The 21,862-nt window shown below is 49.8% G+C and overlaps 1 protein-coding gene across 2 annotated transcripts in view; it reads left to right on the top strand.

Moving 5' to 3' along the window:
- Bend4 (BEN domain containing 4) overlaps nucleotides 1-21,862 on the top strand; it is a 33,725-nt gene that overhangs the window by 586 nt on the left and 11,277 nt on the right. For both annotated transcript variants that reach the window (XM_076546403.1, XM_076546404.1), the window contains exons 3-5: nucleotides 211-958; nucleotides 9,479-10,045; nucleotides 19,397-19,485. In XM_076546403.1, coding sequence (XP_076402518.1) covers nucleotides 211-958; nucleotides 9,479-10,045; nucleotides 19,397-19,485 — 1,404 coding nt within the window. The remainder of the gene's footprint in view (nucleotides 1-210; nucleotides 959-9,478; nucleotides 10,046-19,396; nucleotides 19,486-21,862) is intronic.

Raw genomic sequence — 21,862 nt, 5'->3', positions numbered from 1 at the left:
GGTCCCCCTGGGGCCCGCGGCCTCCCCTCCCCTCCCCCCCCTCCCGCCACCGCCACCACCACCACCACCACCACCACCACCACGACCACGACCCCCCGTCCGAGGCTCCGATCGCGCGGGCCGCCGGGGCGCCAGGCCCCGCCCCGCCCCCCATCATCATTAGCAGATATTACCCTAAACACTTGCTCCTTACCTCCTTTCTCCCTCCAGGCATTGGCGAGGCGGGCTGTCAATCAGCGCTGGGCGGCAGCCCCCCGCGCGGGGGCTCGGAGATGCCAGGCTCGGCGACAGGCAGGAGCGGCGGCGGCGGCGGCGGCGGCGGCCACGGCTCAGACACACGCCTTCCCGCCGGCGCGCGCCGGGGCAGAGCCGGCGACCGGGCGGCCGAGCCGCCACCCCTGGAGCCGCGCGCGGGGCGGGCAGGGCCTCCGGCTCGGCATGGAGCCCGAGATGCAGGCGGCGGAGGAGGGGCCCAGCGCGCCCCGCATCTACAAGCAGCGCGGCCCCTACAGCGTCCTCAAGACGTTCCCCAGCAGCCGGCGGCCGGCGCTGGCCAAGCGCTACGACAGACCGACGCTGCTGGAGCTGCCGCCCGCGCGGCCGCCGCCGCCGCCGCCGCCGCCCTTCGCGCCGCTCGCCGCCGTGCCCATCAGCAGCAGCGAGCCGCCGCCGCCGCCGTTCCCGACGCAGCCGTCCTACCCGGCCGGGTCAGGCCGGGCCCCCGCCGCCGCCGCCGCCTCGTCGTCGTCGCCGTCCTGCACGCCCGCCGCGCCCCCGAGCCACCCGAGGACTCCGGCGCCGCCGCCGCCGCTGCCGCCGCCGCCGCCGCCGCCCACGGCCCCCGCCGCCTCGTCGTCGTCGTCCTTCGCCGCCGTCGTCAGGTACGGCCCGGCCCCGGTGAGCGGCGCGGGCGGCCGCAGCGCGGGTAGCGACGGCGCCAGCCTGGAGCTCAGTGCAGGTACCGAGTCCCGGGCCGCAACTTTGCGGAGCTCCGGCGGTGGCGTGGGGGGGACCCGGGGTTGGGGTGGGATGGGGTGGGGTATGGTGGGGTGGGGTGGGGGGGTCCGTTGCAAGTACCGAGTCCCCCCGGCCGCAACTTTGCGGAGCTCCGGCGGTGGCGTGGGGATCGGGGCTTGGGGTGGATTGGGAGGGTGGAGGGGTCCGGGGAGGCCTGTGCGTGCACGCGGGGGTCGGTGGGCCTCGGGAGGCCTCCGGAGCGTGTGCTGCGCTCGGGCAGGAGTAACTTCGGAAAGATTGCCGGCGCCGCTGCGGGCCCGGGCTTCCGACGGCGCGCGCGCGCGCCTAACAGGTGGCTCCCGGGTGCGGGCTCGGGTTCGGGCCCAGAAGCTGGGCCGCCGGCGGGAGGGCTGGGTGCGGGGGGCCGCGGGGATTGCAGGCCCTGGGGTGGTGGATGCTGGGGAGGGGATAGGCCCCGGGACAGCAGGCCGAGGCGCCTCCACGGAGACGCCCATCTGATCCCCCGCCACTCGACTTTTTCCACACTTCCCCTTTCCCGCCCGCCGCCTGCTTCTCCTTCTAGGCGGTTCTTTGACCCAGAAGGGCCTGTCCTTCGCCCTCTTGAAGATCCCCGCCTCCCTGGGCCGGACCCGGGCCATTTGGTCGCCTCCGGAGGTCTCCGGGTTTCTTTTTCTCTGTGCGCTCCGGTGTTGATGGCGCACACCCCTCGTTTTATCCGTGGCGAAGACACGTAGGTCTTCCACTCGCAGTCAGCCGTGGACCTGGTGCTTGGCTGGGTTGGGGTGTGTGTGTGTGTGAAGTTTTGTTTGTTTGTTTGTTTGTTTGGTGAGGGTCGCTCCTGCTCCAGCCGCGGATTCGAGGACATCCCCAGAGCAGAGTTCCAGTCCCCACCCACCCAGTCCGGGAGACGCTGGTTTCTGTGTCGCTGAGTCGCGTGGGGCTCGCCCATCCAGAGGTCGAGATTGCTATCTCCTCCAGGGAGTGTGAGAGCACTGAGCATGGCCTGCGCAGGCTCTGCTCCTGGGGGAAGGACATAACAGCCGCGTTTATGGTTCATCAGAACTGAAGTCCCTGCTCAGGCCTTTCAGGGCACTTAAGAGCCTCCCGGCTTCTGATTGTCAGACTTAAGAGCCTCCCGGCTTCTGATTGTCAGCGAATCCAAGACTTTCTGGTGGTGGTGTGTTTTTGTTTGTTTGTTTGCTTGTTTTTTTTTCCCCTAGTGACAATAGGCGGGCATTGTCTCTGAAGGAGTTATAGATGCCCATGCTAAGAGCTCTGCTGTTTGTCAATATTTTGACGTGTGAAGGATTGGTTTGGAGAGAGAAAATCCAATTACAGGTTACAGGGAAGAGTTGTTCCTGTCATATCCCCCCATGCTTTGGAGATGGTAGAGATTCTGTGTTGGGGTCCTTACATGGCTTCCTTACTGTTTCTGGGGTATTTTTTTCCTCATTGCCCTTACCCTAATATCCCATTGTGTTTATATTCAGTTAGGCCCTCCCAGCTGTCGCGTTCTGTTTGGTTTTTGTTTTTGAAATAGAGTCTTGGCTGTCCTCACACTGGCTTGGAACTCATTATTTAGGGGCTCTCAGGCCTCAGTCAATCTCTGTACTACTTGAGTGTGCCCATTAGCCCAGCTCAGCGGTTTTTTGCATGTTGTTTTTCTGTACTTTGGGTCCTTTTCCCATAGACCGTATTTTACACTCTGGTATGAGGTTGGTTCCAACCACATGTTTGGGGATGAACCCCTTATCTGCCTGCCTCAGTCCTCGGGCACGCACTTTGTTCAAGGCGGTTGCCCGGTCTTTTCCTTCCTCCAGAACACTGTCCCCCGACTCCTTCCTTATGGTTTTCATCCATATGTCGCTCTTCCCTGCCACAGTCGCCGGGCGATTTCTTTCAGCCTCGGTTTCTTATCATCCTTCCCATGGCTGCTTTCATTCCTGAAGTCTCTCTGCCATCTTCATTTGGAGTTTTTTTTTTTTTTTTTTTTTTGGTTTTGATTTTTTTCCTCCTATGAGTATTTTTTTATAGTATCCTATTTTAGTTTATCTCTGTCGCAAGTTAGAAACCCTTGTCCCTGAATCTAAAGATAGGAAGGCCCCCCCACCCCAAACTTTCCCATATTCCCAGTTTTCTCAGGGCTGTTCTGGTCTGGGGTTTTTTTTCTTGGGGAGGTTTTTTTGTTTTTGTTTTTGGTTTTGGTTTTGGTTTTGGTTTTTGTTTTTGTTTGTTAGAAAGGTCTCCAGAGTGAGGTCAACAGGATGGGAGCGTGTGCTGGATATCTACCTAGTGGTGTTGGAAAGATGGGAATTGGATTGTAGGTTTCTTCTGTGTGTCACAGAGAATGTTCTGGAGGCAGGGGGGGGGGAGCCGTAGAAATTAAGGCAATATTAATCACTGATGGACAGGACCCTCTCAACAGGCACAGTGATGTGAGTGGCCATCAGAGGGGCAGCCACGTGGAGAGCTGATTGGTTCTTCGAGGAACTAATGGTGCCACTTTGAGCCAATGAGCTTGTGTGCTCACCACGGCCGGTTAAACACACGGGGCGGGGCCGGTGGGGCTTTGCCTGTTGCGGTCTCACAGCCCTGTAATTATGGTGAGGGTTCGGGGCCACCTTGGCAGCTGAAAATAGTCCAGCAGCAGTGTGATGTGTGAGCTCGGGATAGAAGAGGGATGACTGACGGTCCAGGGTGAACGTGGTGAGAAGACCAAAGGGTTGAAGTGAATCTTATCTGCCATTAAATGCTGCAAGCCATTGAGAAAAGAAATACGTGATTAAAAATAGATTTTTCGACATTCTTATAAAAAATTTCACGAAGAGTATAATTTTCCTTAAAAGGGGTAATACACCATGGTTTTTAAAAGCATATTTTTTTCCTCTGTGGGAGGCTTAGAGTTAAAACCCACGTAGATCTTGATATGCAGCCTAAATTTGGCATCAGGAAATGGGAAATTGCATCTTTAAGCAGAGTACAATCAAAAATGAATTACAATAAATCCTATATAATTGCATAGGTCATTCTCTTTAATGAGATTTTATTAACCTGACTGTCAAGCTTTTGAGTCAGGCAGATATTTTATCTTCTTCAACTGATAAAAGTGTCAGCCATAAACCACCATATAAATATTCATAAATCTACACATCTGTGGCAGCCTATCAGCATCATTCTTTTGGACATTAAAAGCATTCTAATTACTTTCTGTCTAGCAGAGCTGAAATGCTGCCTGTTCTAGTATGTGCTTGGCAGGCATGATTGCTTTTGTTTGCCGTCACAAATAGCAGCATCCTATTTTATATACTGATGGTCCAGAAAATATTCAGGGATTGACTGAGCAGGATGAATATTAGGAAGCACCACCTGCTTTTGATAGCACCGGGTATATTAACTCATCTGTTAATTTTTGACACATCATTGATTTATTTATTTAGAAAAATTGCATCCTGTTTTGCTGTGTTGACGTTTGCCATTATGAAAAAAAAATGGATGGCATTTTTTTTTTTAAAGACATCCTTCACTGATTTAAGACAAGGGTGCTGTTTTCCAAGACACTTTAATTTCCTAACTTCTGTCTCCTGTACCATACCATGTAGTCCTCTTAAGAAGAAGTTAATGTTTTAAGGGAATCCTCTATTCTGAACTAGTTGGGAGTCCTTTGGTAGATGTAATGTGTGGATACATAATAGGTCTCTAAAAATTTTCTGCTCCTGCATCTTTAATATTAACATATTTTACCCTTGGCTGAGCTAAAATCAAAAGGTTGCCACTAATCTTCAGTTCTGTGATCTCCCTCCCAGAGACACAATTCTCTTGAGGGGTCGGCTATGATGGACACATTCTGTGCGCAGCTTTCCCTATGAAGAAGGCCGTCAAAGTAGAGAGAAGGGGCGATGTTTTATTGCCTGCTTCCCATCCTGCCTCCTAGCCGCCTCTCAGATTTAGGCTGGATCCAGATCACACCAGTGCAGAAGAATTTCAAGAAATGAAAGTCTTAATTAAAAAAATAATAATAATAATAACCATGAGTTTAGACTTCAGAATCAGGGTGGGCACAATATACAACGCAGTGTTCTCTCTCAGTGGGCATACAGTAAAGCATACTAAATTAGTGGTCATTCAGAGGGCTCTGGAACTGTGATTTATAAACATTGTGGGGAAGTTATAGATGTTTTTAAAGTCCCTTTGTCCACTCTTGATTTTGTTTTTCTCTGCTATCCCCTGAGTGTGGGGCACTCAATGACAAGAGACTTAAAAAAAAAAAAAAAAAAAGTTAACAAAATCCATGTTTATGCTTTGCTCACTTAAGACAGTATTCATAGGAAACAGAACTTTTCTCCGTTTCTTAGCGGTAAGGGCCTTGCACAGTTCCTACATTTCTGACTTAGTCTGCCCAGAAAGCTAAAGTATTGCTGATCGTGGTACACATCGTGCCCGCCCCCCTGGGCAGTGGTGATATTTTTATCACACTCTTTTGTATGATGGTGTTAAAATAATACTGCCCGGATATTTCAAGGTTTTGAAAAGAGGGAAAATTCAACCTTAAAGGTTTACAATTGCCGTTTTTCTATGGATCAGTTCTGAGAGCAAATTCAGAATGATGCCTTTTCAGATCTGCAGGCAAGAACTATTTGGTGACCGTCGCTCGCTATCCTCTGGTTTTCTGAGTGCACTTTAATAGATTATCTTCATAATGTAGTATATTACATAATGATTTTTTCTCAGCATGTTATGAGTTTATCCTTCAATTAAGAAAACAAATCACGCTTGTCCCTAAGTCAGAGTTTTTTTTCCCCTTAAAATCTATGCTGTAATGCGATTCATCAATATGATTAAAACTACTCAGTGTTTTGTAGGACACTGAACAAATGTATTTAAGCAGCTCTTTCTAGACAGTTCTATTTAAGCCTTTCCCTTTGTATTGTCCCTTTGTCAAGGTTATGTTAAAGGTGTATGGGCTGTAAATCAGTTGGGACTGCGCTGATTAAAATGCAAACCGTAAATACAACTTAAAGGTCTTGTGTGGGATTATAGGATTAAATGATGAAAACTGTTCTTGTGCTAGAATTGAGCCTTCCCGATCAATACCACCCTTTGATTTTACTAATAAAAGAACAAAAACGCGGAAGTAAAATAAGGAGAGTGGAACACCTCTCCACCTGTGTGGGTCTGGTGGCTTCCTAGTTTGGTTTAGGTCAGTGAAGAAATGGCACCCGAGGATCAGTAGGACGGAGGACATAGGTACAGACCAGGACTCTGCACCTCCTCAGTGACAGGTTTGTGTCAGGGTTTTGAGGTGCCCCGTGGTGTGTGCCAACTCTCCTTTTATCTTCACCGAGACGGTCCCCACTTCGGAGCTCTGGCTCCATGGTGTGTATTTGACTGGAGAACTCAGGTGAAGGGGCCAGCACAGGCCTTCTGAGAGGTTTGGGGAAGGATTCCTAGGTCTTGACCTTGTCACAGGAGAATCTGAGGAAGGGTAGGGTAGTGCTGCTCTCCGGAACAGGAAGTAGACTGGAGAGATGGTTCAGTGGGTTGGAAGTGTAAGGACCTCGGTTTACATCTCTAGAACCCAGGTGAAGCCAGATGCTGTAGCACGTCCCTGTAATCCAGCACCCCTGTCATCCAGCACCCCTGTAATCCAGCACCCCTGTAGTCCAGCACCCCTGTATAGAAGATAGGAGATGGCAGCAGGAGACTCTCTGGGTGCTCTTGGGCAGTGCTCAAACAAGGTAGAGGTGCTGACACCTGAGATTGTCCTCTGACCTTTACATGTGATGTGGCACGCACCTCAACACAGGTGTTGTTGTTGTTGTTGTTTATAAGAGAAAGTTAAGGGAGTATACCAAGAAGAAAGCAGTCTGGGATTTCAGTCTCTCAAAGGTGGTGGTGGTGGTGGTCTTGTGCCCACTTCCAGCCCCAATCAAGTAAACCTGAAAACACCATAAAAAGGAAAGGTTCTGTATTTATCGGCCTCCCAAACCACCGTGGAGCGGGGCAGGTGGGAGGCCAGAGAGAAGTCACCGTTGGGTGTCTTCCTCAGTTGTCCCATCCTGTTTGTTAGGTCTGAGAACTCAGGTATAGATAATGAAATAGGACCGCATCTCCGCCCCCCCCCCTCCCAGCTCCTCCTCCCCGTGTCCTGACCCACATGAGCATGTCCCCTCTTAGTGTCTTCTCTTTTGTAATAACCCACTAAGTCCGGTTAGCGCTGTCCACGGGAGCGTGGGGATGTGGCAGTTCACTGCAGATTGGCCAGTGTGCTAGTGTACACGTACACACACACACACACACACACACACACCCAGAATTACACTCCATCAGCTATCAACTCCCAGTAGCTCCTCAGTTAAGGCTGGGGCTTTCTGAGTCAGGAAGTTCTTGTACAGACAGGTGCTTGAATGGGAACTCAGGTCCTCCTGCGTCTGCAGCAAGCTGCTCCCTCACGAGCTGTCTCCCCAGCCTTTGCCTTGTTTGTAGACAAGGTCTCACTGATTAGACATGAGGCTAGGCTGGCTGGCAGGCAGGCCAGGGAGCCCCAGGGCAACCGTTCTGTCTTTGTCTCCTAGTGCTGGGATTACAAGCAGAAACCCCCACATCCATCTTTTTATGTGGATGCTGGAGATAGAGCTGGGACCCTTGTGTATGCCACTTTACCGATTGATCTGTCATCAGTGGTATGTATCGATCCACTCTTGAGTAGGTATATCTGAAGCACCGTAATAACCCGACTCTCCCAGCCCAGTATAGTCTATCCTGTCCTGGAGAGAAGAGTTTGATTCAGGACTCCCCAGAATGGGAGCATTGTACAGACTTGGGGGGTGGATACTTCCTGTGCGTTGGGGGCACTGCTGGAATTTTTTTTTTTTTTTAGTGTCTTCCAGTTAAGTAATTGAAACAGGACATTTGGACTACCCTTCCCTAATACCTACTCACTTCATGAAAATGTGCTAAGAAAAATGGTAGAACATTGACTATTGGACAGATGTCTCAGTGTCTGTTGTCCATGTCCCACGTCATCCCCTGCCTCTTCCCACCACCCCATTTTTCCTGAGAAGGGGCCTCACTGTGCTGCCTAGGCTGATCCCCAATTCCTAGGTTTAGATGAGCCTCCTGTTTGGTCCAGAGGAGCTGGGGCAATGCCTCTGTCCACGGCTAACACAGACTGCTAGAGCTGTGTTTTCATTCTCCATACATGCTGAGTTTTCTTGGGGGGTTTTACTGCATCTGTTTTCTCAACCTCAAAGAAGACCTAAGCATCTCACTATTTTTCATTTAAAAGAACCAGCCAGGCGGTTGGTGGCACATGCCTTTAACTGGGGAGGCAGAGCCAGGCGGATCTCTGTGAGTTCAAAGCCAGCCTGGTCTACAGAGTGAGATCTAGGACAGGCTCCAAAACTACACAGAGAAACCCTGTCTAGAAATCTTTTTTTTTTTTCTTTCCCAGGGCAAGTAAAACAAAAATGCCTAACCAGTATTTTCAGAGAAAGCTAGCTACATATTTATGACAAATAAGAGTTTCTGGCCCCTGAGTTCTCCAATATTTTGTTTGTTACCATTATTCTGAGTAAGGAGAAGAAATCCGCTGAACATGGCCTGAAAAGTGTCACTCTGTACTAGGGAGATGTGTCTACATGGTAACGAACAGGAAGAGTCCCCTGTTTCGATCACATTTCAGATGCATTGGACAACGTTAAATAGTGCTTTCGGGATCTGGGAGAGGCTTTTCCCTTGTCTCTGTAGCAAGTTGGTTGATTTCTCTTCACTTTTTACTTTCCACTGCTTGACAGTGTGCTTAGAATTCAGGTCTGTGGGCCTTGTGGCACCGCACTTTTTACCCCTTTGGAGAGACGCGACAGGCCAGTAAATGGCTCTGAGAGGAGAGACAGCCCATTTTCAGATGGTGCTGGCCACATCACAAATCTACACACTGACACGAGTTCCAGATTAGGAAGGCCATTGAGTGGAGGTGTTGGGTGACCGTTTTTGCTTCGCGCTCATCCTCTGGCCTATAGAGCCCTCTGGGTTACCTCAGATTTCTGGTGAGGCCTTCACAAGGACTAATCTCTGTTCTCCAGTTTGCGTCTGTGAGCTTCGTGGTCGTGGCAGGGATTGTATCAGCTGATGAATAGCAAGGGCAAGAGGGCACTCCAAAAATAGCAGTAATGATTGCGGCGTGGCCTCCTATCAATGAGGGATTGGGTCTGCGGTGGCCCGCTCGATTCATTAGAGTAAGGATATTAATGAAGCCAAAGGTGTGAGTTCAGACCCGGGCAGGTCAGAGAGGGCCCTCTCCGCATGGTTCCCAGCCTTTTCTCACAATTAGGGGTTGGGGTGGCTCAGGCACCCACTGGTCTCGGAACAATGCGGGGCTGTGTGTCCCTCCTGTGGTGGGTTCACTGGGCCTTTTGTGTTGGGAGGTTAAGCTGGACCTGGAGGGCCTTGCTTCTTCGGTGCCTGGCTGCTGGTCACTCATGTCTCTCTCCTTCCCTTCCAGAAAGCCGCATGATCTTGGATGCCTTTGCCCAGCAGTGCAGCCGTGTTCTTAGTCTCTTAAATTGTGGAGGAAAGCTTCTGGACTCCAACCATTCTCAATCCATGATTTCTTGCGTCAAGCAGGAAGGCCCTAGTTATAACGAAAGACAGGACCAGTGTCACATTGCAAAAGGGATCCAGAGTCAGACCTCTGACAACATAGACATAGAGATGCAATATATGCAAAGAAAACAACAAACTTCTGCCTTTTTGAGAGTGTTCACTGACTCACTCCAGAATTATCTGCTCTCGGGGAGCTTCCCAACTCCCAACACCTCATCAGTCAGTGAGTATGGGCACCTGGCTGATGTGGACCCTCTCTCAACCTCCCCGGTGCATACATTAGGTGGCTGGACCTCCCCAGCAACGTCTGAGTCCCATGGTCACCCATCCTCCTCCACGCTGCCAGAGGAGGAGGAAGAGGAGGAAGAGGAAGGCTACTGTCCTCGATGCCAGGAGCTGGAGCAGGAAGTTATCTCGTTACAACAAGAAAACGAAGAGCTCCGACGGAAGTTAGAGAGCATCCCAGGTACGCAGCCACACTTTGAGCAGACAACAGCAGCTCGAATCCATAGTTGTCTTGACGGCCTCTGTGTGTACATGTGTGTGCGGCTTTAGTGATATGGGGGTAGGACCAGGGTGTATAAGATGTCCTTGGCTTGCCCGGTCCAGGCAGAAATTCCAGGACAAGCACTAACCTGTCTTGTCTGTGTTAAGTTACGTCTTTTGGGTTAAGCCCCGAAGCCCATAGTCCTGAAAGATGTCTCCTTCGGTATGTAAGTGATTCCTGGATGCGATGCCTTGACACTGATGTGCATCAGCTGTTAGAAATCTGAGAGCCCTTTAAAGTGGTCTGTACTTACCACGGCCTTTGTGTCCCCTGGGACAGATGTGAACAAAACCGCCCTTACCTTAGCGGGATTCGGGACTGAATTTCTTCATGGTCTTCTCTGTCCAGCCCTTTCCCTGGCCCCCTGCTTCAGTGTCCAGCCCCCTTCCCACAAAGTTCATTTAGAAATTGTAAACTAGTAGGTCAAAGATAAACCATTAATTAAACTGTTTGTGACCCTGACGTGAAGCAGTCCCTGCCTCTTAGACACCTTCCATTTTCTCTTTTCTTTTCTTTCTTTTTCTTTTCTTTTTTTTTTTTCTGAGACAGGGTTTCTCTGTGTAGTTTTGCACCTTTCCTGGAACTTGCTTTGTAGACCAGGCTGGCCTCGAACTCACAGAGATCCGCCTGCCTCTGCCTCCCAAGTGCTGGGATTAAAGGCATGCGCCACCACCGCCGCCGCCGCCCAGCTAACACCTTCCATTTTCATAGTGTTAGGGTTGGAGTTTTCTTAGGACAAGACCTGAGTTTTTGTTGTTAGTGCTTTTTCTTCTGCTGTTAAGAAAAGTACACATGGGCTGGAGAGATGGCTCAGCACTTAAGAGCACTGGCTGCTCTTCCAGACGACCAGGGTTCAGTTCCTAGTACCCATATGGCAGCTCACACCTATCTATAACTCCAGTTCCAGGGGATCTGACACCCTCACACAGATATGCAGGCAGGCAAAACACCAGTGCAATAACTCCATCATTTAAAAATTGTTCTGAAAAAGAAAAGCACTAATTGCACTTGCATCTTCGACTTCATCCCTGTCGGGGGGAGACTTAGATTGACACCCAGATTGTCAGCTACATCAAGATCTCTGCGCTGTTTTAATCACTGACCCCTCCAAGATGATAGAGGCAAGGCCACATCCCCACAGTCTTCACGCTTATGGTTAACTGTATACTCAGACAGCTATACTCATATGTTCAAAATGCAAAATACATGTAAACTGCTTATGTCTTCTGTTAAAGCCTGGCTTTTTGTATGTGTGTGTGTGTGTGTGTGTGTGTGTGTGTGTGTGCGCGCGCGCCATGTTACTGGTAGCTCGTGTAGAAAGAGAGAAATGCTGAAGAAAGCTCCCATCAGTTTATTAGGACACATAGGACAGAAAACCAGAAACAAATGTTAGGGTTTGCCCAGCCAGTACCAGCAGTACCAGAACTTGGGAGGTGGAGCCAGAGGATCAGGAGTTCAGGGTCATCCTTGGCTATGGGAATTTGAGGCCAGCATGAGCTACATGAAAATCTGTCTGGAAAATGAACACATACACATATGCATAGAGAGAGCCAAGTTAAAAATTAAAGATCCTTTCCCTGTTTCATTAAAGGACTTCTCCCAATGGAGCAGAGGTTGGGCTCAGAACCTTGTGGGATCTGACTGTGTATTTGTCTTGGAAGGAGAGGCAAGGGGAGTCAATCTGCCTGATCTTCCCAACCAGCTGTCGTGCCTTCAGGAGACCCCAGAAGAACCTAGGAAGCTGTGTGAAGCCACACTCACTTGGATCCCCGGGTCAGGGACAGGGGTCACAGCTAGCTCACTGTGATTTTACATGCTGCCAGCCCCGCAGATATGGTCCACTCACTAGAAGTTTACCTCCAGCATTTATCTCATTCCCATCCCTCTTCAGGGCAGAGAGAAAAGCATGTCGTAGGTAGAGATGGGCCTCTGCAGAGGTTGGCATCAGCCGATCAGAACCATAGCTAAGCCTCCTGGGTTACACGTTCCGGAGTGTAGGAAGAGGTGACGTCAATGTCCAGAATGTTAGTCATTTCTAGTCATAAATATGTGGACAAGTTCTTGACATATCATAAATTTGGGGTTCATCCAGGTCAGGTGCTGGTGGCCTGCTAGTCACTGAACTTCCCAGAAAGGTGAAAATGCTACAATTTCTTGAGCATTTTTGATGATCAGATACCAACTGACGCTGGCTGAGGTAGTCTAATGGTCACTAGAGTTACTGTGGTTACCCCAGGCTTGTTAAGGAATTTTCCATGAACTTCGAACCAACAGCCATTTCACACAGAACTGTGATTACATGAGATATGTATGGAGAGCTGGGCATGGTGGTACATCACTGAGGCAGAAGCCAGAGGGTCAGTGTTCAGGGCCATCTTCAAGTACATAGCAAGTTTGAGGCTGTCCTGGGCTATGTGAGACCCTGTCATTGTTACGTCTGTGGAAACCCAGCAATACACATGAAGGTATGAATTATGTACAGATAAATGAAGACCATCAAGCTGATTGGTGATGACCTGTCGAATGTGGTCACTATCAAGAGAAAGAGATTGAAAGTGTCACCTAAAGATAGAAGCTTGACCAAAGGGCAAGGGTGGCACCGCCCTCTTGCCTTCCTCCCAGCCTCCGTTGGGTGAGCAACAAGTTGGGGATCATTCAAGAACCCATTCTTGACTCTTAGTGACAGCCGTTTTAGGAAAACTCACTTCCTGACACCCACTTGAAGACAAGTACAGTAAGTGATAGGTGGTTCCATGTGTGTTGCCAGGCAGTGACTCTGTATTTGTCCCTGCTCCCTAATGGGGTGGGGCGGGGGCGGGCAGGGCAGGGCACTGTCCTAGAGACAGCGCATTCCCGTAGGAGGACCTGGGTTGTACACTCTACCCTATTTGACAGATTGTGACAGACGGACATCCGGGACAGGCAGCAGAGGGTAAGGAAGGTTGAGAGCAGTTGAGCTAGCGCTGCAGATAGCCCAAGTGTCTTCGGGGTCCCCCGCCGGGACGGGGAGGTTCCTGCTTCATTGTCTCCCCTGAAGGAAAGCCTGGAGCAGAAGTGAACTAAAGGGGGCGGCCCGTCATCGTTCACTTGGGGTCCCAAGAGGAAGGGAAGGTGTTGGATCCGACCCAGAGCAGGCTGGGGAGGGCGGTCCACCAGTGCTGTGTGTCGCTGGTGAAGTGTCTGCCAGCCAGAAGCTGGGAGGTGCTCACACTCCCAGAGGTCCTTTCGGGTGCCGGCAGCTCACCCCAAAGAAGGGACATTGGCACTTTTCCTTTTGTTTTGGATCATTCCGCTAGGAATTTGGAAGTGTGTCCAAATTTTTTCAGTTTTTTAGTAAGAGATGAAAAGAGGTTAAAAAGAAGCAGCTACAAGAAATAAATAGAGCCGCTTAGATCAGGCCTATGAAGTGCTTGGGAGGTAATGAGGGAGCACTGATGGGTGGAGCTTCTCAATGGAGAGGGTGTCAGGTGGGGTACCGTCTAGTGAGCTCCCAGTCACAGGAATTAAGAGTGCTCATGGGGAATGAATATAAAAATCCCATGTTAATCTGACATGCCAAGAAATGTAAGCCAGGCGGTGGTGGAGCAGGCCTTTAATCCCAGCACCTGGGAGGCAGAGCTAGGCAGATCTCCGTGAGTTGGAGGCCAGCCTGGGCTACAGAGTGAGTTTCAGGAAAGGCGCAAAGCTACACAGAGAAACCCTGTTTTGAAAAACCCAAAAAAAGCAAAAAGAAAAAAAAAAAGAAAGAAAGAAATGTGAGTCACACCCATTCTTATGCCCCACTGAGAAGAAATACCACCATACATCACAGTTGTCTGTTATAATTATTTTTTAATACAAAGTCCATAGATATCAAAATAAGAACACCTATGGGGGTTGTATATTTGTATTTTATTTTATTTTTTAAGACAGAGTCTCCTGGTTTTCAGGCTGGCTGCCAGTTCACTGTGTAGCCACTGATAGCCTTGAACTCCTCCTTCCTGCCCCTGGAGTACTGGAGAGTGGTTCCAGGGTTGTTTTCTCCTCCAGTTATATGTGGTGCTGGAAAATAAACGCAGGGCTTCACATGTGCTAGTCAAGCACTGTATCCTCAGCCTGAAAAACTGTCTTAAGATCACCAAGTGCACCACATAAAAGAACTTGAAATTAATGGATTTCCTGAGACGGGTCTCCTTGTATACCCCCTGGCTGGCCACTTGCTCTGTAGACCAGACTGGCCTCGAACTCACAGAGATCCGCCTGCTTCTGCCTCCTGAGTGCTGGGATTAAAGGTGTATGCCACCATGCCTGGCTTATTTGGTTTTTTTAAGATGCCACACATAGGCTAGATCAGACAGGGGCTGGAGAACTGGTTCTGCCGTGAACAGCACTCACTGCTTGGGCAGAAGACCCGGGTTTGGTTCCCGGCACCTACGTGGCAGCTCACAGCCAAGTGTAACTGCTGTTCCAGAGGATTGGACTCCCTCTTCGGGCCTCCATGGGCACCAGGAACACATGTGATATACAATAATGGAAGAGAACACATACAAAATAAGAATTTAGACAGACAGACTCATCAGACATGAATAATGCCCCCTGAACACTTCCCTCTGCCTGGTTTTCTGTTGCTGGAAAGTCATTTCCGTTTCAGAGTAAACACAGAGTGGATGTCATCATAGGGTGGCAATTTTATTTCCTTTTAATGTGTTCAAAGAAGGGAGATTGATTCCAAGTCACATGGTGTGGTTGCGCTGAATTTCTTTAGGAACCTCCCTAATCTGCATAGAGAGGACAGTAGTCACTGTCACCAACAGTGGACAAGGGCCGCTTCTCTCCACACCCTCATCCACACGTGTCACCTTTGGACTTGATGTCTGTCCGTCCAAAGGTTATGAGATTGAGTTTTGTTTTCCTTGTTAATGACTTCTGAACACCTTTCATTGACGGCATTGTGGACATTGTTATGTCTTGGGAGAAACATGTGTTGGGTCCCCACCTACCCCCCCCCCCTTTGAAACAGTCAGCCCCCAAGTTCTGAGATTATATGTGTGTGCCACTGTGCCTGGCTCTTGCCTGTGTTATGTGGAGGGGGTGGGGGCGGGGAAGGGAGAGAGGGGGAGTCTCTCACTGGCTGGTAGCTCATATTTAGGCTAGGCTGGCCAGCCCGCCAGCCCAGGGACCCTTCTTCCGACACCTCACCCAGCCTTTTACATGGGAGCCAGGTCCTCATGCTTGTAAGGAAAACGTTTCCTTGACCCAGCTGCCTTCCTCTGGTAGGAATTTTATAGTTTCTGGCCTTACATTTAGGCCTCCTCCGTAGTTTTTAATATTTATAGTCTTAACATAAATTGGTGGTTGATTTTTGTATATAAGTTTTCAGTCTAATTTCTTTCTTTTACATGTAAAAATTGAGTTTCCTGGGCTGGAGAGAGAGCTCAGAGGTTAAGAACACTTGGCGCTCTGGCAGAGGACGCAGGTTCAGTTCCCAGCACCCACATGGGGCCGCTCACAACTGTCTGTGACTCCATTTCCAGGAGGGTCCAACACCCTCCTGACCTGCAGCCAGCACCCACACGGTGTCCAGACATTGCAGCACACACATGGCGCCCAGACATTGCAGCACACACATGTGCTTACTCACTCAGGTGCATACACATGCACAAAATAAAAATAAGCCTTTAAAAAATATGGAAGAAAATTCAGTTTTTCCCGGGATTAATATTGCCAGTATTTTTATAAAAGCCTCTACTTCTCCCAGATATGGTGGCCCACACCCTTAATACCAGCACTGGAGAAACAGAGGCAGATGGACCGCTTAGTTCAGGCCCAGCCTGATCTATATACCGAGGTCCAGGCCAGCCCAGGCTTCATTTATGTGAACAAAAGAAAAACCTACTTTCATCCTTTTTGAGACAAGGTCTTAGTACATAGCCCTCAAATTTCCGATTTTTCTGCCTTCCCCGCCTGAGTGCTAGGTTTATAGGCACAGGCCATTGCCCCTGCCGAAGTTCCGTCATTATGGTGTATTCTTCTAACTCTGGGCTCACATCAGCCATCCACTTCATCTTACAGACAAGGAAGCTGGGGTTTAGGAGATGGGAGAGCAGCTGTAGATGGGAGTTACGTAGTCCAGGCTTTCTGGCTGGGTGTCCAGTGTGTAACCCTCCAGCCTGGAGTGAGTTCTCACTGCCGGGGTAGTTAACGTTGTCTGATCACCCTGTGAGCCAGAGTTAGCCAAGGAGTTAGTGAACACTGGCATTACTTCTGGCAGAAATACAAAGCTTAGGCCTCTGAAGGCCTTTTGTACAATGCCGTCAACGAACAAGTGTGCGACCTCGTTTCTTCTGTGCTCTGGGTGTTGGCACTTGGGCACTACGGTGGAGGGCCATTTTAAAAAGGAATTCCCAAACAGAAATATAAGGAACATCCCTAAATAAACCACGACAGGGACACTTGCTTCCAGCATAAGAACTGAAACAAGACTGTCACAGCTGGGACATTTGTCAGGCGACTCGGATTCCAAACGTCTCTGCAAACGGCTGGTGAAAGTTCCAGTTTGGGGAGTTCCAAGCATACCTTTAGCAAGCAACTCTGCAGACCTGCGAATACAGAATCCAAGAAGGAGTCGTGACTCACTGAGCTGCAGGCGCAGGGCTAACCCCACTAGTTCCCTGGGTCATTAAACAGGTAACCAGTACTACCAGGTAGGGGTGAAGGGACTGTGAGCACACGAAAGCCCCCCAAGAGTAGCTGCAGCCGTAGACCGGTGCTGCTTGAAGGCTGTGATCCTGACCGTCATTTGCCTGTGCTGGGCCTCAGTGGCCCTTCTCGAAGGCAAAATGAACAAAATTACAGGAATAAGGAGTGTTTGACTCAGTAAGTCTTCTCATGAACACAGCATCACCTCTAAGAACAATTGTTCCTGAGGCCGGAGACATGGCTCAGCAGTTAAGAACACTTGTTTCGCCGGGCGGTGGTGGCACACGCCTTTAATCCCAGTACTCAGGAGGCAGAGGCAGGCAGATCTCTGTGAGTTCGAGGCCAGCCTGGGCTACAGAGCGAGATCCAGGAAAGGTGCGAAGCTACACAGAGAAACCCTGTCTCAAAAAAAAAAAAAAAAACACTTGTTTCTCTTCCAGAGGACCCACATGGTGGCCCACAAACATCATAACTCCAGTTCCAAGGGGTCCAGTATCCTCTCCTGACCTCAACAGACACCAGGCATGCACATGGTGCACATAGAGACAAGCAGGCAAAACACTCAGACACATAAAACAAATCTTGGAGAAAGAACAATCGTTTCTAGACGTTGGTAGAGCATGTCTGTAATCCAAGAGCCAAAAAGGCTTGGACACGAGAGGAGTCCAAGAACCTTGTGTGATAGATATGTGTGATAGATGTGTGTGATAGATAAGTGGTGAACCCCATCTTAACCAAGAAAGGAAGCGTGAGACTTGTGTGCCTAGCCATCCAGAGACTAGTTTTCCAGATTAGAAGTGGTGTCTGACTCAGAAAGAGGCCAGCAGGCCTCAGGTTGGTGTGTGCTGCTTGTAGTCAGTCTTCACTTCTCTGGGGTCCTGTCCGGGGGAGATAGGGCCCTATGACTGCCTGTGTAGCTGAAAATGGTCCTCCTACCTGCCTCTCACGAGAGTTGAGATTACAGGCCGGGCACCACGGTGCTTGGCTTTCTTCCTGAACGTTCTTAGAGACTTTTCAACCTTCAGTGCCCACAGTACACCACATGTCACTGGTCAGTTGTGACTTCTGGGCAACCAGACACTTTATCTGACCCCCGGCTCTTTTCACCCCCAAAATATGCTTGTCTTTTTCTTGAGAAACTCCTGTGCATTCTTCAGTCCCCAGTTGAAACAAGGCGTTCCTCCTTGTGAGAGACCTTTTTTAAGCTCCAAGCACACCATGCATACCTCTGTTAAAGTTGTTTTCAAGCCTGTGTTTACCCTGACTCTCCTGATAAGGGGCTTTACGGTGCTTGAGGGCAGAGAGGACACCTATCATCTTGATGTCCCCGTCCCAGTTGGAACAGGGCATTGTCTTTATCTGAACTCCAGCCATGCAGCTGTAGGAGGCTAATACTTACTGCTGACCATTTGGTGTGCGATATTTCTATTGAGGAGCTTATTATATGTTACTAAAATAAATATGGTTAGGCTACATGAAGATTATTAAACATAACAGCTGGGGTTGTCAGCAATTTAAAAAAAAAAATTCAACTTTCCTGTAAAACGATTGAGTAATATTTTGAGGAGTTTGAAGTCTTTGACTGAAAGACAGATAAAATAGTGCTTGAGGAGAGGAGATAAACTGACCAAGATTTTAGCTGGGTGTGGTAGCACGGGCCTGTAATCCAGTCCATTCAGGAAGCTGAGGCAAGAGGATGGCGAGACCCAGGCCAGCCGAGGCTACGTGGCTAATAATATTGGTACACTGAAACTGTTAGCTGAAGACCCACTCAGCCTTAATATGGGAAAACCAAAACTGTAACTGTGTCTTTAGAAGAGGCTTACCCAGTCCAGGCACTGAGGGAGCAGCCGAGTTAGGAGGCCTCTGAGGAGCTCACTGGACGGCTGCACTTAAAACACTGGTAGCTCCCGGTCGGTCGGCTTTGCTTCTGCTTCACGTCATTACCTCAGTTGTTCCTCACGGTAACTATGCAGAGTGATCATTCCAGTCGGACAGGCTTGAGCACAGGAGCTCAGAGAGGTCAGGTAACTTGCCCCGGGGTTGCGTAAGTCAAGTCAGAATCAGCACACCCGAAGCAGCAGGGCCCAAAGGCTACTGTCGAAGTGTGGTCTGCTGTGGTCTTCCAGGGTGGGAAGGACCCTGACTGGGTAGTTAGCTGTTCTCCCTTAGAGACTAGGGGTAGGGCAGGGGTCTCTTTCCTGTTGTCCCAAACCATCCCTTTCCCTTTCCACCTTTTCTTTCTTCAGATTATGTGATGAGCATACACTCTGTGTCGATCTTTCCCCTCCCCCAACTCCTCCCAGAACCTCCCCAGCTTTGTGCTCTCAATCCCCCCCAAAGTAAGTAAGTAAACAAATAACTATCAAAACAAACAAGCAAAAGACCAGTAAGACAAAAACAAAATGAGACCGCAAGTCCATTTAAAAACAAAACAAAACAAAACAAAACAAAACAAAACATGGGGTTTGTTTGTGTTGGTTGGCTATACCCACTGAGACGCCATTGGAGAAAACGGATTTGCCCCTTCCCAGGTTTTTGCCCCCGTGTTGAAAGCGAGCTAATGTATGCTGTTGCTGTTCCTCCCCACAGTGCCCTGCCAGACCGTCCTAGATTACCTAAAGACAGTACTGCTGCACCACAGCCAGCTCCTGCCGCAGCCCGCCGACCAGCCCACCGAGGTAGGAGTCGCCCTGGGGGAGAGGGGAGTCGCCCTGGGGAAGAGGGACACAGGCTTGCTGTGGAATGCCCCCAGGTGAAGCCTGCTCACAGCTTCCAGTCTCTCTGGAGCAGAGGGCAGGCCAAGCACATTGCTGAGTGTGGGGAGCCAGTGGGTCTGTTACTGTGGGCTCATACTCTGTGGAGAAAGACCACATGCGCATTTAATTGACAGAGAGTCATCTTCTGCTCTTCGAAAGGAAGGGGGGCCAGCAGCTTACATTGCATAGGTCTCCCCATTCCTTTGGAGCAGGGACGTCGGAAATGGAGATAGCACCCAGCATGCCTTTAGGTAGAGCCCTGCTCTCCATGTGTCTTGCTCTGGGGTGTCTGACAGACATTATATCCCAGACAGCACACCCAAGCAGTTTTCTTTCTCTGAGCCACGGTAGAAGCAACCAGTCTCCCGTTGTATAGGACAGTGGTCCCTTGATGCTAGGGTGTTTAACAGACTACATGTTCACAAGATTTTCAAAGCTCGGTCTGGAGAACGTTCCCACCTTCGTGTTTTCAGACTTTAGATCATGGCTCTGAGTCTCCTTGCCTTCCTCAGTTACCATGCCTCCTTCCATCTTCTGTCAGAGCGTGCTCCCAAAGCACCCTGTCAGCACTCCCATACGCCACGCCACGCATCTCCTAAACACTCCTCATCCCCATTAGCACCCCAGTGCCTCTTAGATTCTGAGAACCCTGGATTCTCAGTTGATGCTTTCTGAATGATGACTCACTTTAAAATGATTAAACATGTCTCAGAACTGTTCAGTGATCTCCACTCTGGTTTCATTCCCCTTCTACCCCATACTCTCACTCCCCTCACTGCTCCCCAGTGATCTGCAGGGACCCCCCCCTTACCCCCACCCCTGTGCCTTTCCTGGGTGTCTGGTCCAGGAGCCCTTTTCAAGCCTGGTCGCTCAAGCTCACGCTTCCCTCCTGGGCCTTGTGCCAGGGCCATCGCCTGGCTGTCTGTCCTTGATGCCCATGACTTTGTCATCCATTGTTCCTGGGTTCCTTCCTTCCTCTCTACTGTCTCAGTCAGTTTGTGGGGTGCTCTTCCTCCTCCACCTCCTCCTCCCCTCCCCCTTCTCGGCCACTTGAAGTCTAAAAGGACCCACAGCTCAAGTCGACATCACCCTTCATGGCTTGGGCTGTCGGTGGGCGGCCCACAACCTCCTCACTCTGCACCACCTGCTCCGGTCTCCAGCCGTTCGTCCTTCCACTTTCCTTCTCGAAAGGCCTCGCCAAACCCAGGCAGAAGCTCCTCCCTGTCACTGGCTTTCTTCTTATTCCCAAACATTCCATGTTCATTTTCTCCTTTGTGGTCTGAGCACTTTTAGCACCTTTTACCTCCCTCTTCTCTGCACAAAACAAAGTTATCTTTCTAAATTAAAGATCGAGCCTAAATTAAAATCCATAATTGAAGACTACATTTGTTAACCTGACATTTTATGGTATAAAACACAAGTGACATCTGTACTTTGTCCAGGAAGTGTCTCTGGCTGCCGCTCCCTGCCTGTGCTCAGAGCACATTGTAAACCTGTACAGTGAGGGCCGTTTTCAGTGTGACTCCATGGGTGAGGGTTAGTAACTATGGCTAACTGAAGTGCACAGCCAGCCCCCCAAAATAGAAGGAGGGACTGGGAGAATGGCTCAGCTGATAAAGTACAAGTGGGGTGCTCCAGCACCCACGTGGAAAGCAGGTGTGGTCAGGGCGTGCGGCTGTAATCCACCGCACTTGGGAGGTGGGGGCAGGCTTGCTAACCTGGCAACCTTGCCGGTCTGTGAGCTCCAGATTCAGTGAGAGACCCTGTCTCAAAAATGAAGGTGGAAAGGCTGGGCGAGGTAGCACACAGCTGTAAGCCTTTAATCCCAGCACTCATGAGGCAGAGGCCAGCCTGGTCTACAGAGTGAGTTCCAGAACAGCCGAGGCTACAGAGTGAGACTCTGCCTCAAAAAAGAAAGAAAAGAAATGAAACCAGGGTGGGGAGTCATTTAAAGAAAACCCCAACATCGAACCGTGCCCTCCCCGTGTACAGGCATAAAAGTGCATGCATACCCCCACACAAGTAGATGAGGACAGAGGATTGCCTGTGTTTCCCTTGGATAGGGCCATTTAAACTTCATTACCTGTCATCATCATCATTACTATACTGTTTTTATTGTCATCTCAGGCACCTGAGAATTTTCTCATTTTTATTATTTATCACATTTTACTCCTTTTAACTATGGTAAAACAGGATTACAACTCTCATCCATAACCCACAGGGCTTCCTAGGTTGTGTTTGGGGCTATAAATTACTGGTCCTCTTTCTTCTGTTGCTTGATGAAAATTACCTCCAAATG

Source organism: Peromyscus maniculatus, chromosome 10 (assembly GCF_049852395.1).
Source record: "Peromyscus maniculatus bairdii isolate BWxNUB_F1_BW_parent chromosome 10, HU_Pman_BW_mat_3.1, whole genome shotgun sequence".
NCBI lineage: Eukaryota > Metazoa > Chordata > Mammalia > Rodentia > Cricetidae > Peromyscus > Peromyscus maniculatus.
This window is presented reverse-complemented; position numbering and strand designations above follow the sequence as displayed.